The sequence below is a fragment of the Felis catus genome, chromosome A3 (genome assembly GCF_018350175.1).
Source record: "Felis catus isolate Fca126 chromosome A3, F.catus_Fca126_mat1.0, whole genome shotgun sequence".
NCBI classification, from domain to species: domain Eukaryota; kingdom Metazoa; phylum Chordata; class Mammalia; order Carnivora; family Felidae; genus Felis; species Felis catus.
The window spans coordinates 55062291-55084760 of record NC_058370.1 but is presented as its reverse complement, the minus strand read 5'-3'; the positions used below and the strand labels follow the sequence as shown (position 1 = coordinate 55084760).

General features: G+C 49.5%; 1 protein-coding gene and 1 long non-coding RNA gene across 5 annotated transcripts in view; both read right to left on the bottom strand.

Annotated features, from left to right (window-relative positions):
• FHL2 (four and a half LIM domains 2) overlaps window positions 1-22470 on the bottom strand; it is a 66822-nt gene that overhangs the window by 7535 nt on the left and 36817 nt on the right. For 3 of the 4 annotated variants that reach the window (XM_019826957.3, XM_045053984.1, XM_023251546.2), the window contains 3 exons: window positions 15476-15655; window positions 6432-6606; window positions 792-961 (listed from right to left, as the gene is read on the bottom strand). In XM_019826957.3, the coding sequence (XP_019682516.1) occupies window positions 792-961; window positions 6432-6606; window positions 15476-15634 (504 nt within the window). In that variant the 5' untranslated portion in view covers window positions 15635-15655. Of the gene's footprint in view, window positions 1-791; window positions 962-6431; window positions 6607-15475; window positions 15656-15764; window positions 15918-22470 lie in introns of those variants that run through there. The other variant, XM_045053985.1, reaches the window with a different exon arrangement.
• On the bottom strand, window positions 4218-5755 carry LOC123384409. Its single transcript, XR_006595455.1, has 2 exons — window positions 4519-5755; window positions 4218-4447 (listed from the first exon to the last, which is right to left on the bottom strand). It is a non-coding gene; the product is annotated as an uncharacterized LOC123384409 (long non-coding RNA).

Here is a 22470-nt window from a genome sequence, read left to right as displayed (position 1 = left end):
CTCTTGGTGGGAAAGAGCAAACCAAACAAAAAAGGGAGAGAGCGGAGAAGAAGCTTCCTGAAATAAACACGGGAATGAGAGTTCCAGCTAAGGAGGAAGAAATAAACAGTAGATAAATAGTATAACCAGAAGAGCGGAAATCGGGAGACGTGGAATTTAAAGTGGTAATAAAAAAAAAACAAAAAAACCAGGACAGAAATAAGACCTTAGGAAATGAGAAAGAAAGGCTGAAAGGGAGTTAGAAATACTGCGCCCTTTGAAAAGTGCCACAGGCAGAGACCAGGCTGGGCCCCCAAAGGCCCAACAGCAGAGTTGGTAAAGGGGCCGGAGCCAAAGAGGGTCTGCAAGCGCTCGGGGCACAACTTTCCTCCGTTTCTCACATCCCTCCCTCCCTCCCTCCCTCCCTCCCTCCCTCCCACTAGGGTTATTAGCAGCTGGTTTCTTGTCTACTGGTGGAAAGCGAGCATATCAGGAGAGCTCTGGGACAGTAAGTTTTCCTCCCCTTTAACATGAAGCCATAAACGGGGGCAAATCTTGGACAATGCTGCCGGAGGGAGGCGACCAGGATTTTTCTCTCAGGTCACAGGGGCACTCATGTCCTTGAAAGAAGGACCGGGACGGGGGTCCGTCCAGCAGGTAAAATGCACATGCGCTCGTGAGGATTTTGCAAGACTCTTGTGCCATTCCAGTCTTACAGGTGTCTGTCTGTCCGGGGAGGGAGGACTCCCAGCCAGGGGCCGTGGGGGCAGACCGAATGGAGCGCGCAAGGTCCGAGGGAGCATGACAGATACCTTTTTACACTGAACACACTGCAAGGCATACTGTTTCTCGTAGCAGGGCACACAGAAGTTCTGGTTGTCCTTAGGGATGAAGCTCTTGGTGCCAATTGGCTGCTGGCAGCGGTGGCAGATGAAGCAGGTCTCGTGCCAGCTGCTGTCCTTGTACTCCATCTTGCGGGTACCTGTCATGAGAGTCCAGAAGAAGCAGCAAAGAGTGGAGTTGACAACACGACCGGCTCGGGGCCCCTACGATCTGCATTGAGAACCTGCCACCATCGGGCTTTGGGGCTGTAGGAAGTCACTTCAGCTCTCAGAGGCTCGCCTCTTAAGTGGGAATGTTTTGGAGAGGGTGGGGACTTTGTCTTTTGGTTCACTGCCATACACCCCACTTCTAGAACAGTCTCTGTGCATACTTGGCATTTATTTGTCCAGCAGGGTGGTTATGAACATTAACTGGAACAAGTATTTGTCTCTGTCTCTCAGCACTGCATAACAGAAAGAGAAATCTGGCATAGCTCAGACCAATCCCGGATGGAGTGAGATTCCCAGAGCCCGGGGGCCCGTGAACGAACACCCTTCGGCTCTCCAACGGGATGGAAATTGGTGGGGTGTAAATGAACCTAGAGTCTCAAGCCTGATTCAAGTGAGGAGCCTCCACGTCGCTCACTTTATGTGACCTGCTGTGTAAATAAACCAAGCTGTGATGTGTCGTAGCGGTTTTATGCACTGCACTGAGCGCTATCGTTAAAAGCCAAACGTAACACTCATACGTTCCATTTAGCGATTTTCTGATCTTATCTTGTGACATCCCATTTCCTTTCGAATGGCTATTATCATTTGATAGGTTTACATGATTTCTTCGAGTAGATTAAGAAGTCTAGAGAACGGAAATGCTGTTTGGTTCACCCCCCCCCCCCCGCCACACCACCAAGCTGGATTCATAGCCAATGTTCGCTATTTGTTGACTGATGTTTCCCCGTACTTTTCCCAGAAAATAAAAGGGCGTGTGTTTACAGGAAGAGATGATTCAAGACACATTGCATGCAAGAGTCCTTTGCATGCAGCAGAAGGTAAGTTTTGGGGGGACAGGAGGGTAGGGGGTGAAAAACAAGAAAAGGGCTCCAAATATCGGAGCTAGCGCCCGGGGCCAGTGCGCTACCCAGGGCCTGCGCGCACAGTCTCATCCACCCCCATTTAACAATTGAAGGTTTACTGGAGCACAGCCGCACCCATGCATTTATTTCAATGGTCTACGGATGCTTCATCCTACAATAGCAGAAAGGAGCTGTGACAAAGTGTGGGCTTCAAGGCCCCAAGTATTTGACTCATTCTGGTAACCTGTTGGCCAACCCATGGGCTCACTGAAAGTTTGCAGTTGTAGAAGGAAGGGCGCATAAGTTGGACTTCAACGTGGGATCAGAGCATGGCGGGGGCCGGGGGTGGTTACGCTGGGAGCAGGACTGCCAGCTTTGAACCAGGATGGCCGCATGCTGGCATCAGGCAGGCAGCGTAACTCGGGCATCTAGAAACTCGCCTTTAGCCTAAGTCCAAAGATAATATGGGCGAGATGACAGGCTAAGGGTTTGTGTTTTGGTTGCTTCCAAGGTTGACAAAGAGATGTCCGTATCTCCAGGAATTAGGATATATGCAGAAAACCGTTGCAAGATTATTTTATTAGATGTCATTTTTGGGTCACTGTCTCAGCTTCCTGTACTTCCCAGACAGGACATTTGGGCACTAACTCCCACAGAGTATATTAAAATATTCAGGGTAAGTATAGGCGCTGGAAGGTGGGGATGTGTGTGAGGGAATTCATGGAGGGGTACATAATGATCTTCAAAGCTATGGAACCCAATCACAGGGTGATGAACCCTGAAACAAGGAAAATTACATTCAGTGACTGAATTTCAGGTAAAAATAGAAGAATTATGATATAAATCTGGAATGATTTTCCTTGTCTCCAGGGGCTTATTTTTCCACGTATATTTTTGCCACTTGCTCTTTTTTTAAATGTTTTTTAAAAATGTTTTTAAGTTTTGAGAGAGAGAAAGAGAGAGAGAGAGAGCGTGTGTGTAAGCTGGAGAGGAGCAGAGTGCTGTCAGCACAGAGCCCAATAGGAGGCTCGAACCCACGAACTGAGAGACCATGGCCTGAGCCAAAGCCGGACGCTCAGCCGACTGACCCACTCAGGTGCCCCTGCCACTTGCTCCTTTAATCTCTGACCTTCCCTCTGGTTAAACAGCTAAAATACCAAAGGATTTTTATCAATGAATACATGGCAGTCAGATGATCACTAAAGACCACAAGCAAGACCGTGTAAGTGCATTCTTGGCGTGTTCCAGAATAACCATCTTATATCAACACCGGCCTCAGGGAATTGTCTTGTCTCTAGGCGGGAAGCTGGTGGGCACTCGCGGCCCAATCGGGACGGTGGGTGCGCATCCGAGAGGTACCAATTATTTACCGCAGTCACACCTGCATAGCTTGTTGTACAACATGGCCAGCAGGTGGCAGCAAACTTCCTTCTTTCTAACAATGCCCAGCTTCTCCGGCAGATGCCAAGTACACGGTCTTGGTATTGACCAAGGGGTGTTTGTTTGTTGTTGTTGTTGTTTTCCTGATTCAAATAAACAAGTGAGGAACCAGAAACGTAGTGAAGGGTTGGCAACAGTTGAGAGGCTGCTCAGAGGATTCTGCAGAATCCTCTGCGAACAGAGGCTCGCTGTGGTTTGTGACGGACTCTAGTTTTCTGACTACTTTGGGAAGTTAGCTTTTGTCAGGGTTGTGGCCAGTGGGCGGGTTTGTCAGTTAGTACCCGCCTCTTGTTCTGTGTATCTAAGGTCGTTGCAAAAGCTATGCTGATGATCTGTACTCCTAGTCATCTTGATTTGGTAGCCCTTTAAAAAATGGAACCAAAGCAAGGAAGGTCGTGCTATGATGTAGCGCTTTTCTTCTGTTTCTTTTCCCTTTCCTTTTCTTTTTTCTTTCTTTTCTCTTTCCTTTCCTTTTCCTTTCTTTTCTTTATCTCCTTTTCCCTCTCCCTCCCCTCCCCCACCACCTTTCAACCAAGCTTTTTCCAGACACTCTGACGTTGGTGCTGCGTCCACTTCCTCTGCCAGAAGTGCCCTTTTCTGACTTCTCCAGGGGTGAAACTCAGCTCATCCTTCAAGAGTACTCACATGCGACATCCCCGGGGCCCCTTCCTGACTCCTCTGCTCTGGGTCCACCATAGCGGGTAGGAGCCAGGCTTATCTAGTGAAGTCTCGGTGAGGGGCAATGATCAGTGGAAAGTCAAAGCCAGCGAACAGCCAACCAAACCTGTCGGTTTCTAGGTTTTCCCTGAGAACCGATGGTTCAGGGAAGGAACGCCGAAGTGAGGGGGAAGCCGGGACAGACATACGGTGGTGGCATAAAACAGCATCTGCAGGGCTGGTTTTGAATTTAAAGTGCAGGCGGGGGCGGGGAGACCAAGGCTCCCCCAGCTCCAAGTGGCTAAGGCCACACAGCTACTGTGCAGCAAAGCAAAGACCCTCAGGCCTGCTAGAGCTTGGACTAAACCTAGTTGATTTGGACATGATCCCAACACGTCTGTTTTGCTCTCCTTCTGGGGAGGCTGTGAGCACCTCCGTTCTGTGAAGGTTCATCCTGTGTGTCCTCTGTGACTCTACCTTCCTTCTGGGGAGGCTGTGAGCACCTCCGTTCTGTGAAGGTTCATCCTGTGTGTCCTCTGTGACTCTACCTTCTGAATTAACCACGATTGCCAAAGCAGAAGGAAGTCAGTGATTGTCCATACCCGTGACCTCAGGTCAGCTCTGCTGTATGTGGGCTTTGGTTTTCATTCCATGGCCCCCACGTTGGGCCCTTGCCCCACAGCTGCAGCATGGACGCATCTCTGTAAGAGGCCTTGCTCTGGGGGTTTTGTTCCTTGTAGGAGCATGGAGTCAGTTATCTTGGAGATGTATTAGCCAGAGAAATGTAGTAGCCAGGAGAAACCATCTCGTGCCCTCGCCTTTTATTTCTTATCCAATATATCTTCCTAAAATTATACTTCCTGCCCATCAGTCTCCGGCTCCAAACTCTTCAGTATCTCTTCACTGCCACAAACAAAGCAAACCAAAAATAAAAAGAAAACTCTGGGGCATGGCAAGCAGTTTTCTGCTAAAGAGTCAAGAGTCTGGCTCTAAATGACCTCGGGAACCCTAATTCCCATTACATGTCAGCAGGAATCCAGCTGCTGTGTGAAATACTGTGACTCAGCAGGCTACCCTGGGCTTTAAAACTTACAGGCACCTGGGTGGCTTAGTCGGTTAAGTGTCTGACTTCAGCTCAGGCCATGATCTCACGGTTTGTGGGTTCAAGCCCCACGTTGGGCTCTGTGCTGACAGCTCAGAGCCTGGAGCCTGTTTCAGATTCTGTCTCTGGCTCTCCCTGCCCCTCCCCTGCTTATGCTCCGTCTTTCTGTCTCTAAAATAAATAAACACTAAAAAAATTTGTATTTAAATTAACATCAACCTCCTAATGCAACCAGCCCGAAACTCTCAAGGTCCATTCGTTTCGCACGTCTTGTCTGGTGTTCGTGACTACAGCGGGTTTTAAAAATCACTTTGAAGGGGACTTGGTGCTTTCTTCTATTTATTACGGTCTGGACCTCAACTCCTTCAGAACTGCACCTGAAAGTTTCACATATTTGACGTCCCTCTAAAAAACCTCAACTAACAAACCAAACCTCAAGTTCTTAAGTGATTGTTGTTGAAATGAATTGAGCTTATAAATACGAACCATAAAATACTTCAGGCATCACAACAGTTGATAAATTACGAAAATTCCCATTGTATTCAACTGTGTACTTCAGGGGCGCCTCGGTGGCTCAGTCAGTTAAGCGTCCAACTTCGGCTCAGGTCACGATCTCACGGTTTGTGGGTTCAAAGCCCCACGTCGGGCTCTGTGCTGACAGCTCAGAGCCTGGAGCCTGCTTCGGATTCTGTGTCTCCTTCTCTCTTTGCCTCTCCCCTCCTTGTGCTCTCTTAGAAAAATATTTTAAAAAAATTGTATACTTCAATTTAGTCTTTTGTGGGTTTTTAAATTATTTATTTATTTATTACTATTATTTTAATGTTTATTTATTTTCAAGAGAGACAGAAAGCAGAGTGTGAGCAGGGGCGGGGAGGGGCAGAGAGAGGCAGAGAGAGGGAGACACAGAATCCGAAGCAGGCTCCAGGCTCTGAGCTGTCAGCACAGAGCCTGACAGTGGGGCTCGGACTCACAAACTGCGTGTTCACTCAGTTTTTTTTTAAATGAAAGACCCACAAAACAAAACAGACCAACTTGCCCCAAGAAACTTCCCCCAAGGGACACATTCCCACCTCCCCCATCACAGACAAGCCCCCTCACTACTCCTCTGGCACCCGACCCAGCCGGGGTCAAGTCTGGGTCTGTTGAAAACGAATGTCTGTGTGTGTAGGACACAAAGTCCAGGAGGACAGGGGGCTCACTGCTTTGCGAGCACCCGGCCCCCGGCCCAGCGCCTGGTGCACAGCGGGGCACCATGCCCATTGCTGCAGTGACCAGATTCGGACAAATTCAGCCAGGGGAAGGGCAGAAAAGGGCATGCCTGCTGTGAGGCATAGCGAGGGAGGAGGGCGCGCTCCTGACCTGGCATGATGGTCTCCTTGCATTCCTGGCACTTGGACGAGTACTGGTGGGAGTAGCAGTCCATGCAGAGCAGCTGGTCCTCCTTGGCAGCGAAGGGCTTGTCCACCAGCGAGCTCTTGCACCGCGAGCAGTGGAAACAGGCCTCGTGCCAGTGTCGGTCCTTGTAGGACAAGTCCTGCAGACCCAGAGCATGAGACAGTGAGAGGGCCGGAGCGGCCACGGCTGCTCTGCCTGACCCACGGCACGGGGCAGTCGTGCAAATCCTGGGGGCAGACGGGGGCTGAAGCCTGTGGGCGTTCCTGGATCGTGACCCTGCTGGTGAAATGAGGAAGGCTGGGCTTTCAGAGCAACTATTTAGATGTGTGTGTGTGTGTGTGTGTGCGTGTGCGTGTGAGTGTGTGTGAAAGAGATGCTTCCCCAAAACAAATGGATTCCCCTCAGTATTGTCTGTAAGAAAGTGAAACACAAAACATGCGACTCGTCACTGCTTCTCACTGACAGCTGGTGAGAGAAACAGAGCGCAGCCCTCAGCTCTTGAGGGAGCCCAGCAAAACCAAGTGTGACAGCAGGGTCACTGGGACACCTGGCTGGACAGAGAAGCCTGGATGTAGGGAACTTCAGAAAGACAGCCACGAGGACAGGGCTCTGGTGTCACTTGGTGGGAAGCAGGTTGGGAGAGAGTTCTGGAACAGGTGGCACAGGCTGAGTGTGGACGACCCACGGACAGAAGGAAGGTGGGCAAAGGGGGTCGGAGAAGGACTTCTGGGCAGAGACAGAGCATGAGCACAGCTGAGGTGTGAGTGAGAGGGGTCCTTGGCTGGAGGGACAGCCCAGGGCACCAGGCAGGAAGGTTCAAATCCAGGTCGGGACAGGAGGGCCCTTTAATGTCTGCATGGAAGTTAAGATTACCCTGAAGGCAGTGGAGGGGGCATGAGCTGTTTAAACAGGGGCGTGAAAGGCTAAGACGATGTGGGACATGTGGTGGGGGACGTTCGGGGGGGACAGGAAGGAGACCTCACAGAAGGCACCGCAGAGAATCAGGCCGGCTGAGGCTGTGCACAAGAGTGGGGCACACAGTCGGGAACAGACGGCAGGGGTTACTAAGAAGGCAGAATCCACGCTTTCTAGCAAAGGCTGAAAAGGAGAAATGAATCCAGGAGAGAACATCGTGTGGTCTCTGTGCTGCTCCTGACCTCACCTGAGGAATCCTAAGTAATCTCATACTTTTTTTTTTTTAAGCTTGTATTCATTTATTTGAGAGAGACAAAGACAGCATGCGTTGGGGAGGGGCACAGAGAGGGAGAGAGAGAATCCCAAGCAGGTTCTGAGCTGTCAGCACAGAGCCCGACGCGGGGCTCGGACGCATGAAAGCGAGATCACGACCTGAGCCAAAGTCGGATGCTCAACCGACTGAGCCACCCCGACGCTGAAAGAGTTGGGAGGTTTTAAATCATGCTATCATTGTGATAATGCTACAGAATACATGCATTTAACTTTTTTTGTTGTCGTTATGGAAAACAGTGTTGGCATAAAGAATTGAAAGCAGGAACTTGTACACATGGGTGCATCCAAAGCAGCATTGTCCACAGTCACCCAAAAGGTGGGAGAAACCCAAGTGTCCATCAACAGATCAACGGCTAAGAAGAATGTGGTACATGCATACGATGGAATATTATCCAGCCTCAAAAAGGAAGGAGGCTTTGACAACAAGCTATCACGTGGAGGAACCGTGAGGACATTACGCTCAGCGAAATAAGCCAGGCGCGAAAGGACAAGTCCTGTACGACTCCGCTGAGACGAGGTACCTAGGGGTCAAATGCGCAGAACAGAAATTAGAGCGGCGGCTGCCAGGAGCTGGGGGAGGAGGGACGGGGAGTTAGTGTTTCACGGGGACAGAGTTTCGGTTTTGCAAGATGAAGAGTCCCAGAGGCTGGCTGCACAACAACGTGAAGCCTCGTGGCACTTACTGAACTGCACGCTTCAACAGGGCGAAGCTGGCGGATTTTATGCTAGGTGTGTTTTACCACAGTTAGAGCGATCGGTTTGGACTATTCCGTAGCAGGTGGAAAAGCCTTTTCAGATGTTAGGTAGGGGCCCCCTGTGCAGGCCAGTCACCTCAGAAAGGACTGCCGTCGTGGGAAAGCTGGAAGCGTTTTCCGTGCTCCGTGAATCGCCCACCGCCTGGCTGAGAAGAGAAGCCCCGGGGAGGTCTCGAGGGCGGAAGGGAGGCCATCCCAGGCCTGCTTCCCGGAAGGTGGCCCAGTGGGGCCGGGGGCTGCCCTGCCCGGGGCATCCACGGCACACACACAGCGCCTACACAGCTCATTAGTGCAATGAAAAGGAAAGGAAACATGGGTTCAAGGAAACTTGCCTTTGGGGACCCATCTTCAAACACACTGAGGGAGGGACCTCTATGGGCGACACTGCGAGAGCAAAGCCACCAGATGTCACCACGGTCCCCAGCCCGCTTAGCGAGTACCCAGATGGGAGGAAAGAGCAGCGGCGTGGTCAACGTGCACGGACAGTCGTGGGAAAAGCTGCTTTAAATGTGCTTGGGGCTCCGAAGCACCGCAGACGCCCAGTGTTTCTACGGTTAACCTGAAAACACACGTGCAACATGATAGCTACGCGGTGGCAGATGTTAGGCACTAGAAAGTGTTCCTCCACATTCGGGGTACCGTCCACGTGACTTTAGCAGACCTTACGCATCAGAGCAAGACTTCCTGACCTTCCAAAGCCCAGCTCCCAACCTTTCACACCTCTGCACCCTGGCCCTTGCCGCGCCTTGCCTCACAAGGCCCTGCCCCTCCTCTCCAACTGGGAGAACCCTGTTCCCTATAAAGCCCAGCTCACACGCCACCTGCTCTGAGCTGCCCCGGCCCAAGGCAAGACATGCGCCACCCCAGCTAACATGCCTGTGTCGACATCTCCTTCAAACTCCTGCATGGAAACCCTTATCTAAGTCATTAGGCTATCAGGTTTCCCTGTAATTCTCTTTCCTGGGCTCTTGGCTTGTGTTCTCTTTGGAAGTCTGAGTTAAGCTAATAAATTCATGTCACAGCTTCCTCTTGGACTCACTTCTTAAGAAAGCCCACAATACATAGGAAGCGAGGAAAGACTTTATGGCAAGAGGAAGGTAACTGAACACTGCCAGCTTTGCCTTCCGAGGGCACGGTGAGGCTTCTGGCCAAGACAAATTTCTCCTCTCGGTGTGGGGTAGGAGTTTAGGCACAGGAGTCCCTGGAGCTGAGAGCTGGGCCAGAAAATACCACCAGAAGTACAAGAGGCTATTATAAATGGGCCACAACCCTGTGCCTGGACCTGAGCTTCATGTCGTGTTCTAAATCCTTCTCTCAAAGCTTTGGTACCTGGAGGCCCTTCTCATTTCTTGCATTCACAGCTCCAAACAGATGGTGAGTTTTCATTCTTAGGATTGAGCTAGTCCATCTAGCTTAATTCTGCTATGTATCAAGTACACCACGTGGTCCCCAAAGGACACCATTTAGATGCTGGAGGCACAAGGTTAAGAAGTATAGACTCACTGATTGACGTTCAAGAAGCTCAAAATGTCCTAGAAATATGCTGGTTTTAAAGTCCTCTATAGAGAGAGAAGGACAAGGAAAGAAAGACCGGAAGAAAGAAAGAAAGAATCTTTTACACGTCCCAGGAAAAATACCATGGCTAACCTTGTGCTCATAGAAATGTCATAAATTGCAGTAATGTGTTGATAAACAATGTGAGATTAGGACCCAACACTTCCTTTCAGATTTTATATTTTTCCATCTCAGAAACATTCCCGATATGGGAAGTGCTTCTCATGTGACGCCGAACGTGCCTTGTTGAGATGCCAGCTGAGCCAGGGGGACGACCAGGTGGCCAAGAGGGGCCCTCGTCCCCTCGGCTGACTGGAGGTGACCCTGGGCAGCAGGGGCTGGCGCCACCCCTCCACCACGTTCCACCTGTGCCAGGACTGGTTCAGATGAAGATCTCCCAAAGCCACCGCTCCTCAAATCCACCAGATTTCATGTGGTAAGTGGGTGCTCACAACCCTTCACACTCCGCACTTTGAAAAGGCATTCTATGCTTTGAGACTGTCGGGGCATCCTGTTTCCAACTGGATGTTCCTTCCAATACTTAAGAACAAAAGTCCTGAAGAACGGATGATGGCAGAAAAGACAGCACTCGATCTACGTGGCCCTATATCAGGTGTCCCAACTACAGTAACTAAATTCCCGTGACAGTCGCCAGGCCGGCAGCCCTGTCTTCAGACGTGGAAACAGAGCCCTGTAGGCGGCATAACTTACCCACATCTCAGCAAGTCTGGCTCGAGGCCCACCCTGGTGGGGGCCGACTCACTGCCAAATGTCCTGTGCCTTTGGTGGCGTGCCTTGCAGGTGCCCCTTTGGTTTTCCAGGGCCCCGTGTTACCCACATGGCTAGCCTCATTCCCACGTCTAGTGATCCTGCGTAGTGAGTGGATCGGCACTCACTTCCCCTTAGAGACACAGTTTTCTCTTACAGGAGGATGTCTAAACAAATAGACATATTTTCAGTGCCCATTACAAACCCTGTGAACAAATTACATGGAAACTCTAAAACGATGATTCACTCACTAAGCACTTAAAAGTCACCTCAACAAATAAAAAATAGTGCCGGGTGGGGGAGTTGGACTGTGAGGACGTGTCTGGAACGTGTCTGGAATAGTAGCCTTTCCCATGACGGCCTAGAAAGGTGGGCAGGAGAGGCCTGCGTCCTGCTCCAGGACAGGACAGGTGTTTCCACTGTAATCTCATGCCTCCTACACCAGCCAGGGTCAGGAGCCTTCTAAAAGTGTACCAGAGGGGCGCCTGGGTGGCGCAGTCGGTTAAGCGTCCGACTTCAGCCAGGTCACGATCTCGCGGTCCGTGAGTTCGAGCCCCGCGTCGGGCTCTGGGCTGATGGCTCAGAGCCTGGAGCCTGTTTCCGGTTCTGTGTCTCCCTCTCTCTCTGCCCCTCCCCCGTTCATGCTCTGTCTCTCTCTGTCCCAAAAATAAATAAACGTTGAAAAAAAAAATTAAAAAAAAATAAATAAATAAAAGTGTACCAGAGACATCTAGATCTCACTGGAGGGGTAAGAGCCTCTGTCTCCCCCTTCAGTCCCGACTGCTTTCTATCAAAGGATCCCAGCGATTTTCTGTTCCTTAAGAACTTTCTAGATGTTTGCTGAGAAACTTACAGTTTGGTGGGTGGACTTGGGCCTGATTATCAGTTTGATGTTTCCCACTTAATTACTAGGAAGCTTAAAGTATGCTCTAGAAACACACCGAGCCAGGCATACGGCCCGGAATTTGTTCGCTGCTTTCTTAAGTGCACGGTACTAGCAGCCATCTCTGAAGTCAGGGGCCCTGCCTACGTTGTCCTTCGTTTCTTGACTTTTTGAAGCCCAGAGCATAAGTGGACCCGTCCAAGACTATCTGTAATCAGGCTAAGACATTTTTTGCTAATAACCACAGATGTCCAAGAAAAATTTCAGGAACAGGGTCATTCAGAGGATCACGACATTTTATTTGCATTGCCTGTTCTCAACTATTCCACTGGTCGTGAAGTGAATGGTTTTTACCCTTTGCGAGCACATCTCCTCGGAGTAACTAAGCAGAAATAACAAGTACAACTGAGCAACCACGCCGAAGTGTTTTCACACGTATGTGAGCTGACTATGAAACCTGGCGCTGTGGTCTCATCTATGTCATATACAAGTCACTCAGTACCCACAAAATGGGCCTAAGTCCCATTGGTGTGCCAATATCTGAAATCTGTACCCCCACGCATGTCCTTCAAAGGAGGTAGGCGGGGCTCGTGGTGCCCCTGCTCTTTTAAGAAAAGAGAATGGTCACCAGGTCTGTCGGCTCAATTGCTCGATCAAGCCTGCCAAGATTTTTGGCTTTACTCCCTCAAATAACAGGAATGTTTTTCCTATCATTGCTTCCTCCACAAAGTCAACTACATAATTCCTTCTGAAAGTCAAGCAAACCATTCCAAATATTCAGGAGCCCCAAACGGCCAAGGCAAACTTCGGGAAAGAATCTCTTTTTCTTCCAAAATGTAGAAAAACCACATGGCTCAACTCCACGTGTAGTAAACCATGAATCTGGGTTGAAAAGTTCAGCGTGATTAACTCCTGGCTTTGCAGCAGCCTTGTTGATTTTGGCCCCATGTGGGGGATTCTTGTTTATTTGCTCATCAAGTATGTGCCGAAGGGTAGCCAGTTGGAAGGGTCTTTCCATTCAATCGTATTGGAAAAAAATGGGAAGTGCCCTTAGTTTCTCCTTTAGCCGCCAGTCGAGGGTGACTAGTCCCAAACATCCAAAACATTTCCTCTAAACTACGGTTGTTCTTTGTCAGAAGAATGGCTGAACCTCTCACCTACTGAAGCCTCTTCCAGGTTACATTTTTATTTTTATTTATTTAAAACAAAATTTTTTTTTAACGTTTACTTATTTTTGAGACAGAGAGAGACAGAGCATGAACGGGGGAGGGTCAGAGAGAGAGAGAGAGAGGGAGACACAGAATCTGAAACAGGCTCCAGGCTCTGAGCTGTCAGCACAGAGCCCGACGCGGGGCTCGAACTCACGGACCGCGCGATCATGACCTGAGCCGAAGTTGGCCGCTCAACCGACCGAGCCACCCAGGCACCCCTCAGGTTACATTTTTATAGGAGAATCATTTTTTTTTTTAATTTTTTTTTGAATGTTTATTTTATTTTTGAGACAGGGAGAGACAGCATGAACAGGGGAGGGTCAGAGAGAGAGGGAGACACAGAATCGGAAACAGGCTCCAGGCTCTGAGCCATGAGCCCAGAGCCCGACGCGGGGCTCGAACTCACGGACTGCGAGATCATGACCTGGCTGAAGTCGGACGCTCAACCGACTGCGCCACCCAGGCGCCCCTAGGAGAATCATTTTTGTCTTCTGCCTCTCGGTTCTTCCTCAGACCAGACATTTTTAGTGATGTTTCTATAATGGAGATGGAGCAAGAGAGAGAGAGCGCGAAGCTTCCAAGGGTGGCGTGGAAGAAACGTGTTGCAGAAAGAATAGGGGAGTAGTCAGATGGAGCTTATAAGACCATCAGCTGCTCTTTGGAGTGCTGAGGCTTCGTATCCACAGACCGCCGTAACCCCATGAAACTGGCACCTGTTTCATCGGCGATTCATAAAGGGCAAGACGGACACAGAGGGGGCAAGTAATCAGCCCAAGCTCACACAGCTAGCGAGCCACAGAGTGAGGACGGGGACAGGGCTGTTTGGTGTCTGAGCTTTGATGCTTGGCCCAGTAAATAGAGGAACAGGGACGAAGAGCCCTCTAAGAACCCACTAGGGACCGTGAGACCTACATCAGTCGACATTAGAGACAGGATGGTGTCTAGCCTTTGGGACTAGCAAGATCAGCCACTTTTCTCTGCTCACAGCAGCCCCGCCTCTCTGCACGTTCGGAAGTTTACACAGGACTACTGCTGAGTTTGGTTTCTTTCACTCTTGGCAGGCCTTGCCTGTTCTGTAGCCAAAAGATACATGGCTGTGGCCTGGTTTCAGGTGGCCCGGGCTGCCCACTGGGCCCGCTCTGGGCGAAGGCTTCGCTCCATACACGATGGAAGTTATTCCCCAACTGTCATCACCAAATACCCAGCAACAGAAGGTGACGGTGCAGCGCTCTGCTTCCTGCCTTTCCTAGGAATGATGTAATCAAGGGAAGAAATGTAAGGAACAGGGGCCCCCGTGGGGGGGGGGGGTCTGTTAAGCAGCCGACTCTCGATTTCGGCTCAGGTCACGATCTCGCGGTTCGTGGTTTCGAGCCCCGCGTCAAGCCCCGCACTGGGCTCCGTGCTGATGGTGTGCAGCCTGCTTGGGATTCTCTCTCCCCCTCTCTTTCTGTCCCTCCCCCACTCGTGCTCACGTGCTCTCTCTTTCTCAAAATAAAGAAATAAAAACTTAAAACAAAAGAAACATATGAAACACGGACTGTGTTAGAACCGTCCAGCTGCAGATACTGCCCAACCTAATGAGGCAGCAGCTACGTATCGATATTCATGACCACAGAGGAGAGTGCCAAATTCCCTAAAGCATATAAGGGAAGAGAGCAGAATAGAGACACCAAAATGCCATGAATTGCTTTGAAGTCCACGAAGCTGGGAATTCCTTTGGAGCTGCCCCAAGGGACCCCATTTTGTACCAATTCTGTGACTCTCAGGATGACAGTCACTTAAAGTCTTGTCAAGTGCGTTTTGGCCACCGTTTAGCAGGTGAAGATATCAGAGGTCTTAGAGACACGGGTGGACCTCCAGGGGCGTTTCTGGGTGGTCCAGGTTGGACTAAAGATACGCTGAGAAGCACGGGCTAGGGTTCTGGACACTCAATCCCACGCAATCAGCACAAATGACCGGTAACCTCTGTTGAACCTGCTTTCCCACCCACAGTGGGAAAGCTGGTAATTCCTTAGGCGTGAGCTTTTTCCCTGGAGAAAGAAGCGGTACAAATTCTGCTCTTCTCCCACTAGGAAGAAAAGAGCCCCTAATGGTCCAATGAATGTAGTGCTTTATGTGCCCATTTATCTGGGAATCAGCTCCAATTCACTCATGTGCACATGCATTCATCAAATATTTACTGAGCAGCACCGACTGCTTCTGAGTCAGCACGGGACAAACATGAGTAAGAGAGCGCTGCCTTCCAGACAGTGACAGTGCTGGGAGGTGGGGGGAGGGGGGTGGTTAGATCAGGACACCACCAGCCAGAATGTAAGAGGTGTGCTCAGGACCCTCAGCATAAATGTCCCGGAAACGCACCAACCAGTGCTATGGAATTAGGAGTGGGCACAGACCAGCCAGAGGGAGGAGGCTCAGAGAGGCTTCTTGGAGGGGACAAGCCCATCAGAGGGGGCTCAAGAGACGGAATTTCAATAGGCCCCATGGGTCCGGGCTCCAGCGCAAACCACACAGAGAAGCTCGTGGTTTCGGGGGAGCACAGAGGGATCCAGGAGTGCTCGGCGCTGCCCGGGGCAGGGGGAGCAGGGGTACCTTGCAGTCACAGCCGATGGGCTTCCCACACTCCTCGCAAGTGCTGGCGTAGAGAGCCTCAAAGCACCCAATGCAGTAGGGGCTCTCCTCCCTCAGGATGTACTTCTTGCCAAAGAGAGATTCTTCACAGTGGTGGCAGTCAAAGCGCTCCGTCATCATGACGCCTAGTTTTTCAACGACCTATCAGAAAGAGAAAATACAGGTTCCTGTGAGCACACTCCCGATGCCTTCCTGCTGTCATCTTTAGCCAAGGGATGGGATCCCCTCTGGGCAAAGAACTGGAGCTCACCCTTTCAAAGGTTGGAATTTTCGGTAATACTTAAAAAAAAAATTAGTTTGGGGGCCATTTTGTTGCTTGAACGCATTTCACTGCCTTAAACACCCCCTCTCTCGTTGACTGTGTCACAAAAAGCTTTGTCAATTTTGGACACAGAGCTCTCATCCGGGCAGGGCTGGGTCTATGCTTCAAACGTGTGACGCAGCCTCACATCTTCCCTTTCTCCCTGCCCCCAAAATAGAAAGGCCGAGATAGAAACAATATGTTCATTTCTATAAAAAGATTTTCCATGAGCTCCCCTTTATCATGCATAAATTTGAAGAGTAAGAAACCAGTGCCCAGAGGGAGGGGCCTCAGGAGTTGGTAAACCTGAGAGGCCAAAAGAGCATTACCCTTGACCTTGAAAAGACACTGGGAAGCAAAACCTGCCCTTGTACTAGAGAAACTGCCATACGTCCCTGGGGACGAGTCACTTCTTTCCTATGAAAAGATAACCCTTCCGAGGCCCAGGTAATCCAGACAGCAGGATAAAGAGGAAGGCCAGCTTCCAAGAACAGAGATTATCACACAGTGGGAAATGCAGTGACTGCGGTCAATGGCTTTCCAGGCAACACCTCGCGCCTTTCGGAGAGGAACAAGAATGCATCTGTGTGCCAGTCACTCTGCATTTTTTCCAGGGTGAGCATAGAGTGTGCACAGGCAGAAGGGGACGAGGAGGGGCAGAGGACGGCAGGACGAGCTTCTCAGCTCACCTCATGTGCTGTTCCCCTACAAGCATGTTAGAGCTGCCCCCCAAAACAAGCCACTATGGGTGTACTTGGGACGAGACGTGCCTCTGGGGCGTTAACAACACAGACTCGGTCTTCTTCAGTATTTTCTCAAGTGGCAATATGTAATTTGCTCAGTGTGCACAGTTTTACAAATTGTTAAACAGGGAGACTGACGACTGTAACTCTGAGCCATGTTTCGCGAACTCTAATTACACTGGGATCGATGTCCAGGGCTTTCAAACCATCTTAAGAGTGAAATTCGGGAATAATAGCCTGTGGTGCAAAAAAAAATATCGCTGCCTGGTTTATGATCACGGCAAATTTGATAGCGTTTATTAATTTTGTGCTCTTGTATGTCCAAGGTCCTGATAACAATAAGCAAAGAACTAAACCTCCTTCAAGCACCCGTACTTGGTTATTTCTGTGTTTTTAGAGCAATATTTTTCCAAGAGCGTTAAACGCGCAGCTGGACACATGTGGCAGGATTCAGCCTTCTAAACGGCTCTTCCCGGAGTTAAAGAAAACATTGTCTGGATATTCTTGTGATAACATTACAATACGAAGCGCTTGTGCACTTGAATTATTCTTCTGAAACCCAATGTATAAATATCCTTTGTGCTCAGGCCATCTCGGGTTGCGGCAGCTATGTTGGCTGAAGATTCAATGCTTTCCTGTAATTCCTTAGCTCTTGGCTCTTGAAAGTGGCAATTGTTTATATCATCATAATTGGGAGCTGTGTTTCCAACATTTATATTTTTCCAATAGACATCGCCGTGTACCTGCGGAACCAGAGGCGGCCTGCCTGTTCTTCTCACAAAAATGTAACAGCAAGGATTTGAGGGCTTGAAATAAGAATACTGGAAGGAGACAGAACGATAAACTGTACAATTTTAAAAGGTGGAAACGCATCTCGAGAGGATCTACAACAACGGCCTCCTTTTATGGATGGAGGAAACCAGGGCCCAGGAATATTAATGAGAAAAGAGGAATCACATGAGCTTTCCCCAAAAGTTAGGAAGTTAGAGAAAAGCCATCCAAGTTAGAAAACAACAAACTCCCAGTCTAAATAAAAAAGTGGTTCCACGTGGGTTCGGACAAAGCACAGATGGTGCGAGGGAAAGGATGCAGACAGCACCAGCCCCTTCTCCAGAGACCTTCCCTATGTTCTCGAGCCAGTGAAGGGGGTGAATTTCCTTCAAGGTAATGATCATGATGCTGTTCAGGTACCTGCCACATGTGCTTTCTACCTCCTCCAGTTCCACGGGCCTGGGACAGAAATCATCTATGGGAGTAAACTCTAAGAACTGGTAGGGCTCTCCATCTGCTCGAAGTATGACGGAGGCTCTCCAGAGACAGATGTCATTGGCACTGACACCTACTCCCAGCAGGACTAGAGTTGTAGCGACCACCTGCTCAGAGGGTCCAAATGGGATTCTCACAATGGTGGATCGCTCTCCCACCTTGTTCCTTATCTTCCCTCAGAAGTCACTGCAATTTTAAGGATCAGGAGAGCACTTGTCAAACCAATGGGTTTAGGTTTAAAATGAGCACCCATCACTGTTGAGGAGCGGAGAAAGGTACACTTGATCTGAGATGGTCCTCTTGAGGGTTCCCAGAGAATTATGTGAAGCACAGACCCTGAGAGTCAAAGTAAGTTGCTCATAAGCTAATGAGAAAACAGAGAGCTTCCCTGCTTTTTTTATTTTATTATTATCTTTTTAAATTTTGGATACGGAAAGAGAGAGAGAGAAAGCAAGTGGGGGAGAGGGGCAGAGAGAGAGAGAGAGAATCTCAAGCAAGCTTCGCATTCAGTGCAGAGCCTGACATGGGGCTTGATCCCATGACCTTGGGATCATGACGAAATCAAGAGTCAGACGCTTAACCAACTGAGCCACCCAGGCGCCCCCAAAGAGCTTCTCTTCTATCACAGAGTATTTAATACCAATTTTCCCTTAATTAACTGCTACCAAATAGAATATTCTTTTTCCTTTCCTTTCCTCTCCTCTCCTTTCCATCCTTTCTTTCTATGGCGTGGACGAGTGGGAGAGGGGCAGAGAGCGAAGGAGAGAGAATCCCAAGCAGACTCTGTGCTGTCAGAACAGAGCCTGATTCGGGGCTCAAACTGACAAACGGTGAAATCATGCATGACCTGAGCTGATATCAAGAATCAGATGCTCAACTGACTGAGCCACTCAGGCGCCCCGTACAACATTCTTTTTTAAAAAGTGTGTATTTAAAGTTACACTATCAATCTTAAGCTTCTTTTTAATAAAAAAAAAAAAAAAACCCATATATCTATCGTCCTGCATTAGAAGGTTCCCGTAACTTTGTATTTTTAAATCTATAGAACACCTGATTATTCATTCCAGAGGCATCAGTGGAACTGGAACTGTGTGTCAGAGGTTGTGGAAAGTGCTGGAGATACAAAGATGAATACGATACAGGCCCTCCCTGAAAGAATGCGTAGTCTAGTGTGGAAAACAGATACACAGGTGATCCCTGAAAAACGCGGGGGTTGGGGCACCAACCCCTGAGCAGTCAAAAATCCACGTGTAACTTTTGATGTCCCCCCAAACCTAACTACTAATAGCCCACTGTTCACTAGAAGCCGTGCCAATAACACACAGTTGCTTCACATGTATTTTGTATATTATATGCATTAAATACCGTGTTCCTACAATGAAATAGGCTAGAGAAAAGAAAACGTCACTTAGAAAATAGTAAGGAAAAGCAAATACGTTTACTGTAATGTACTGCGTTTACTGGGACAAAAAAAATCGGTGTACAAGTGGACCCATGCAGTTCAAACCCCTATTGTTTAACAGTCAACTGTGCATCAGACGATAAAACTCCATGCTAGGGGCAGTGATGGAGAGACACAATGAGGGTCCTCTGGGAGGGCAGGAGAGGCTTCCCAGACATATCTCTCTCCTTGTGCTGGAGAAGGATAAGCCAGGTGATGACTGTAGGCCAGAGGGCAGAGGGCAGAGGGGTGATAAGGAGCAGGGTAGGGTATTTGTAGAGGAAGCTGTAAAGGTAGTCAAAGTTCAAAGACAGGAGGGCCTCTACTCTTGACCGTGAACTTGGCTTTGCCCTGTAGGCAATGGGTAATAGGAGGCCCAGCTGAGGGTTCACCGCGTAAAGGCCCAACTTTGCCAAGTGGGGGTGAGGAAGACGAAACTGAGGGGTAGTGACTCCTTAGAAAGTTTCCAGGGTGTCGGGGTCTCCTTCCGAGTCATTTCTTTAAATAAAAATAGGACACCCCGGTTCTGTAAGGATTTTTTTTTCCCCCAACCTCCTCGTGTACCATGGCTTCCCCCCTCTGAACCTGCGCGTCCCCCTGACGGGTTAGACTGGGTTCCCGGCCATTACCTGGGACACAGAAGTGCTGAAAGGTGAGCAGCAGGGTGCAAGGACGTACCTGAACACAGGGCGTGGCTGCTGACTTGCTGTTACATTGAACCTGGAGTTCTCATCCCTTCCCAGGGGGAAGCCGTTCTCTGAGGTCATTCCCCCTCCAGCTCAGAACGAGCCGGGCATTTGAAAAAGCTGGCTGGCAGGGTACAGGCGTGGCTCCAGGCCCAGCTAACTACACTGGGTGAGGCGAGCCCCGGGCACCGGGTTCTCAGCGTCTCCCCCGAGGGCCAGCTTTCGGGCAGGTATAAAATGAAAGGCTCCGAGTGCACTGGAGCCGTGATGCACAGTCCATAGGCTTAGGGGGTCCTGGTGGTTTGGTCGGTTAAGCGTCTGACTCGATTTTGGCCCAGGTCATGATCTCACAGTTTGTGAGTTCGAGCTCCACATCGGGCTCCTCAATGACGGCGTGAGGCCTGCTTGGGATTTTCTCTCTCCCTCTCTCTCTGCCCCTCCCCTGCTTGCGCTCATGCTCTCTCTCTCTCTCTCTCAAAATAAATAAATGAACTTAAAGAAAAGTCCACAGGCTTATATAGGTAGGTTATTTTTATCTTTGCAGATTTATTTAATTTTATTTATTTAATTAAAAAAAATTTTTTTAAATGTTTATTTTTGACAGAGAGAGAGAGAGAGAGAGAGAGAGAGAGAGAGAGACAGGGCATGAGTGGGGGAGGGGCAGAGACAGAGGGAGACACAGAATCTGAAACAGGCTCCAGGCTCTGAGCTGTCAGCACAGAGCCCAACACGGGGCTCGAACTCACAGACTGCGAGATCACAACCTGAGCCGAAGTCGGACGCTCAACCGACTGAGCTACCCAGGTGCCCCTATCTTTGCAGATTTAAAAACCATGAAGCAAAGTTTGAGAGCGGGGGTGTCAGAGCTGGGAACACAGAAGAGAAACACAGAAAAGGGGAGAAAGAACGGAGGATAAACAAGGTAGAAAAGACACAAGGACATTAAAAGCAAGTTCATGCCTTTTTTTTTTTTTTTAACCAGAGAAATGTCTTGGGAATAGAGGGAGGTGGCTGGCAGGCTGGCCAGGTGCCTGGCCTGGCCTTCCCGGAGGGAGGCTGGGTGGGCCACAGAAGCTTGCCTAAAAAAGCCGGGTTTGTAAAAGAGGTTGCCCTTAGGCATTGTCTTCTAAATTCCATTGATTCAGCTACCAACTCCGAACTGACCAACTGACCGCTGAGGTGCCATTTTCCTCTTCCCCTGGAGACCCAAGTATTTCTCTGCATTAGCCCTGGTTTGCAAGACTTCTCTAACAGTCATTCCTAAAAAATGAAATATCTGCAATATTCCCCAATCCTTCTCACAACACTGAGCAGCAGTGCCCGTAAGTCAGTCCCTGCTGAAACCGTGTCCATCTTTAAATGACCCAGGCTGGAAAATTCCATCGCTTGTCAACAGTCAAACAGAACTTTTTGCAGAGAATTCAGAACAGAAAATCAGTCGGTTGCATGTGGGCTCTGCCTGCTTAACATTCTCTCTCCCTCCGTCCCCATCCCCACTTGCTCGCTCTCTCTCTAAAATTAAAAAAAAATTTTTTAACACAATGCTTTCACGACACTACGTGACATTGTGATCACCTGTGTCCCTCACCAAACCGTAAGTGCTGTGAAGGCAGGCATACTGCTGTGGCCTCGCCAGCAGGTGACAAACACAGGGTCAGGTGCTTCTAAAGACTTGTGGAATGACTGAAGAAATGGATGGAGAGTACAAATACGTGGGCCAAAATCGACAGTGAAAACGAGGAACGTGTTATGTGAACGATCCGCGTTGCATACCAAACCCAAAATGTAATGCGGTTTGGCATCTGATGCCGTGAAAATTTCCTAACGTCACTGACCCTGAGCTTCATTCCTCCTCCTCTGTCTCTGGCCTCTTTCCCCCTTCCAGATAAACTGCTGCTTCCACAGCAGGCAGAATTTTTCCTACTGGGTTTGGATTCTACATCCATGTGTACACACAGCTGCACAGCCCGGGAGAGGCCTGGTGGGGTCAAGAAGCAAAAACCAGCCAGCTTGGACGCTTCCAAGCATCTCTGCAAAGAACGTGCTAGACACCCTGCCACAGGTTCCAGATATCAGGGAAAGGTGCTGGATGTTCTGCACAGACACATATACACATCCAAGGGCCTCGTCCAAGGGCCTCGTCCAAGGGCACAGGCTCTCATACCTGGAACTGCAGCCAGAGAACATTCTGCACCAGTTTGCTTTCCTATGGACAGAAGTATTGACACACAGGGCACCTGGGTGTCTCAGTCAGTTGAGTGTCCGACTCTTGATTTCAGCTCAGGTCAGGATCTCACAGTTCCTAGGTTCGAGCCCTGCATCAGGCTCTGTGCTGACAGCACGGAGCCTGCTTGGGATTCTCCCCTCTCTCTGCTCCTCCCCCTGCTCACGTGCTCTCTCAAAATACGTAAAAAAAAGTAGTATCGACACACAGTCATGGCTCACTTCTAACACTGTTTATAAAACGCGTCTAGCTGAACTGTTTCTTTCCAATCAAAATTCTGGTGGACGAGAGCAAG